The 3,801-nt window shown below is 37.7% G+C and overlaps 2 protein-coding genes across 2 annotated transcripts; both read left to right on the top strand.

Moving 5' to 3' along the window:
- Positions 1-500: 500 nt before the first annotated feature.
- Positions 501-1,852, top strand: LOC129580159 (BTB/POZ domain-containing protein 6-A-like; the record flags this gene model as incomplete). Its single annotated transcript, XM_055470364.1, is given in 2 exon segments — positions 501-554; positions 677-1,852. A coding segment is annotated over 1 exon segment (957 nt). The 3' UTR covers positions 1,674-1,852.
- Positions 1,853-3,205: 1,353 nt separating this feature from the next.
- Positions 3,206-3,778, top strand: LOC129580160 (BTB/POZ domain-containing protein 6-like; the record flags this gene model as incomplete). The annotated part of the gene is made up of 1 exon (XM_055470365.1): positions 3,206-3,778. A coding segment is annotated over exon 1 (573 nt), but the record flags the coding sequence as incomplete, so codon positions are not given.
- Between the last annotated feature and the right edge of the window lie 23 nt (positions 3,779-3,801).

The raw sequence follows: 3,801 nt of genomic DNA on the forward strand, positions 1-3,801 counted from the left end.
TCATTAAACGCATCCACTGTTTGACTCAATACTTTTTTAGGCTCACTTCATAAGTGCGCGCTTGATACATACACGCATCTGTCAAACAGCGAAGCGTCTTTACGTGGCAAATATTCTTTTGACCAACAAATTCTGAAAATGCGATAATGTTCTAATTAGAATTCAGACTTACATATTTCTGTCTAGTTTAAATTACCACCAAAATCTCGTGTTGTGTTTAGTTTCGTCGATTTGTATCACGATAACCGCTGTAATCGGATTGAAATAGACGTCGTTGTAGCAAAAGGTATGTTGAATTGATACAATTTGCCTTGCAATGCAATTGCACACTTTTTTGTTGTGAAATATTATTTCTTGGTCATTTTTTAGGCATAGAAGTGTATAATTTGCCGCAAATTTGCGTAAAAAACAATTCCATAAGCGATCAATTGACGTCAATTGTGTGTTTTTGCTCATTTTCAGAGATTTTACCAGAGAGACAGATTGCTACACTGCTACAGGCTACTTTAACCTCAACACGATATCCGTTCCCAACTCGACACGAAATTCGTAGTGTAAGTAATAAATTCTGTCATACAAATGCATTGAATCGATTGAAATATGCCTTAATTTGATTGGTTCTCATTCATCAATGGTGGAAATGTAATTAATCGCTCGAATCAATGGTCATTTTCAGGTATTGACATCGGAGAAGTTGTACACATTTAACCGTCAACATGCTTCCAAAGAAAGAAGCCAAGAGAATCAGTTCTTTTGAACAAATCTTGAACGATGGAGCCAAGAGGCCAAAAACTGCCGATGAAAAAACCGAAGAAGAGACCCACAATGGAATTCCCATGGATAGTGTTAAAAGTTTGTATTTGGACGATTCAACGGCCGATGTGAACTTTGTGTTCGAATCAGAAGACGTTCGTGTGCCAGCTCACAAAGCAATGTTAGCAGCAGCAAGTGACGTTTTCACGAAGATGTTCTACGGTGATCTACCTGAGGAAGGAGATGTGAAAATCGTTGACACCACAGCAAAGGCGTTCAAGGTGTTCTTGCAATTCTTCTACTTGTCCAAGGTAAAATTACGTGAAGAAAACGCCGCAGAAGTCATGGCGCTTGGACATAAGTACAACGTCGCAAGATGCACTCAAATTTGCGTGGATTTGCTGAAAAAGCGGCTTCACATCGATAACGTATGCCACAGTTTGAGCCTTGCCATTTTATTCGATCTGGATGAGTTGAAACAATCCTGCGAGGAGATGATTGCACGGAACACGATGGCTGTGTTCAAATCACATAACTTCTTGGAAAGTTCCAAATCTGTGTTGGCCAAAATTTTGGGAATGGATATATTGAAATGTCGGGAAAAAGATGTTTTCGAGGCATGCATGGCGTGGACCAAGTACACAAGCAAACAGAATGATTTGACCAAAGAGATTGTTGAAGCCCACCTTGGTTCATCATTTTATAAAATTCGATTTAGATCAATGACAATCAAGGAATTCGGTGCATTGAGCCTTGTGTATGGTGCCATATTTTCGCTAGACCAATACAAAGAAATCGTACACATGATTTCATGCCCAGGATTCAAACCAACATTGTTCAATAACAATTTTCGTTATGCACGCCAATTTGTAAATGTCCTTGAATCATCAGAATATGAATCTGATGAATTAGATTATTGAATTGAAAACAAGATTAAAATGCATACGAAATAAGAAAAAAATAGCTCAATTTCCCATATAATCAGATTGAAAGAAGAAGAAAAATAAACACACTCTTGCTTATTCATTCCAAGTTGGAATTTCCAACCCATCCATTTTTGCTGAAATATGATGATCAAAATAATTTTCTTAATAAAATTCATCTACCAACTAATTTGTGAAAGTGTTTGTTGTTTACTTGTTTTCATCGAAACCTCCCAATATTCACGCATAGTTTTTTGAATCATTTATTTGGAATATACATCCATTGAGTGTCTCCTTTTTCAGTGAATTGTCTCCTGTGATTTGGATCATGTGGCCTAGTGTTTATCCACAATTATAGCAATACTCAACAGTTTGTGACCACCTGAAAGTCCATCGTTTGTATGAATTCTCATCTTTTTCAACTCAAAATCTGTTTTGAATATGAAAACTGATTTCATCCTGATGAATAGGTTTGTATGCTGAGTTTGGCCAGCTTACGACCATTTTGGCCCATTTGATTCGGCCGGCAAAAATTTAGATTTTGAACGAGACAGGTTTTTTTAGGTTTCCAACATTAGAATTAGAAAGCTATTTAAATCACAGAGAAGATCTTCAGAAGAACATATTGTTTTCATCATCGAGTATCGAAATCCGCTGGCAATCGATCAAGACATAGCCATTCAAATAAATTATGACTCAATTTTTTTTTAAGGAAGAGACGGAAAATAGAAATAAGGCATTTTCATATGATGCCAAACTTTTGAGCGTTAGTGTACACTGAACAGTGTACACCCATGACAGACAGTGTTTATTCTACCGTTCAACGCATACATACACACAGAGGACGGAACATTTCGTACAAACGTCAAAAATATAGCGCCATTCTGTGACAGATGCATCTCTGCACAACATTGTTACATTCACATTAGAAGTTCGTTTCGTTTTTTTCATTGTTTTGTTTCGCTCACCGAAGTTTTCATTTGTTTTTATTGATCTGTCTAGAAAGGAGTGGTGTAATTGGCTGTATGCTATCAATCTAACATATTCTGATTGGCATTGGAAAGAAAAAGTATGTAAATTGATGACAAACACACACTGGATATATCAAAGTGCTTTTTACGATATTATTTCATGTTATTCTAGCCACTTTGAAAAAAAGTCACCTCTTCTGGTGACCAAGGATTTTGGTGATACCCAATCTACCACGGAAATAAGAAAATTTATTGATATTCTGTTGTTTTTCCAACTTTTCCTAGCATTGAATTGATAGCCAACTGACCAGTTGTTTTTAACCTCAATCCGAAGACGTCTCCCGAAAGGTGTAAACATTGTTTGGTAAAACAAATTGAAACCGATTTTCGTCGTCTATTGTGAAGTGTAAACAAAGGCTCAACTCTACAGCAACGAGCTCAATTCGACTCATTTCCACAGCCAAATCAGGTGATTGTAAAGAAACTCCTTGCAAACAAATCAATAGATCCAATGGCCAATTGCTAAAATTTCCTCTTATTTTTCTGAACTCTAGCATCATGCAATCCAAATCAGACACAACAAACACATCGCCCGGAATCGAGTTAATTTCGATATCGATGGTCAACACATCGAATGGCCTGGTCAGAACGTATGACAATTGTGTGGTTTCATCAAGTATTGAAAATCTGTATCTTGACGCCCGAACGGCCGATGTAAATTTCGTGTTTGGTTCAAGTGGCGACGACGGTGAACATGTTCCTGCCCATAAAAATCTGTTGTCAATCACAAGTGATGTATTCCGAGCGATGTTCTATGGTGAATGGAAGGTGTCAGGTGACATCCATATGAATACCGGTCACAAGGAGTTTCTACAAACGGCGCCGGCTTTCAAAGAGTTCTTACAGTATTTCTACTTGAAAAGTGTGACGCTCACCGCTGGTAATGTAGCTGAAGTGATGGGCCTTGGTCATCGATACAACGTGGCCAATTGTTTCAAAGCTTGTCTTGAGTTTATCAGCGACAGTCTCACCATCGATAATGTGTGCATTGGCTATGCTTTGGCCATACTCTATGAACAAACCGAGCTGAAAATGCGTTGCGAACGAATGATCATATTGAACACAAGCGCCGTATTCCATTCGAACAGTTTTTT

The sequence above is a fragment of the Sitodiplosis mosellana genome, unplaced genomic scaffold (assembly GCF_009176505.1).
Source record: "Sitodiplosis mosellana isolate CC-2019 unplaced genomic scaffold, AAFC_SMos_1.0 Smas_scaffold_7132, whole genome shotgun sequence".
Lineage (NCBI taxonomy): Eukaryota > Metazoa > Arthropoda > Insecta > Diptera > Cecidomyiidae > Sitodiplosis > Sitodiplosis mosellana.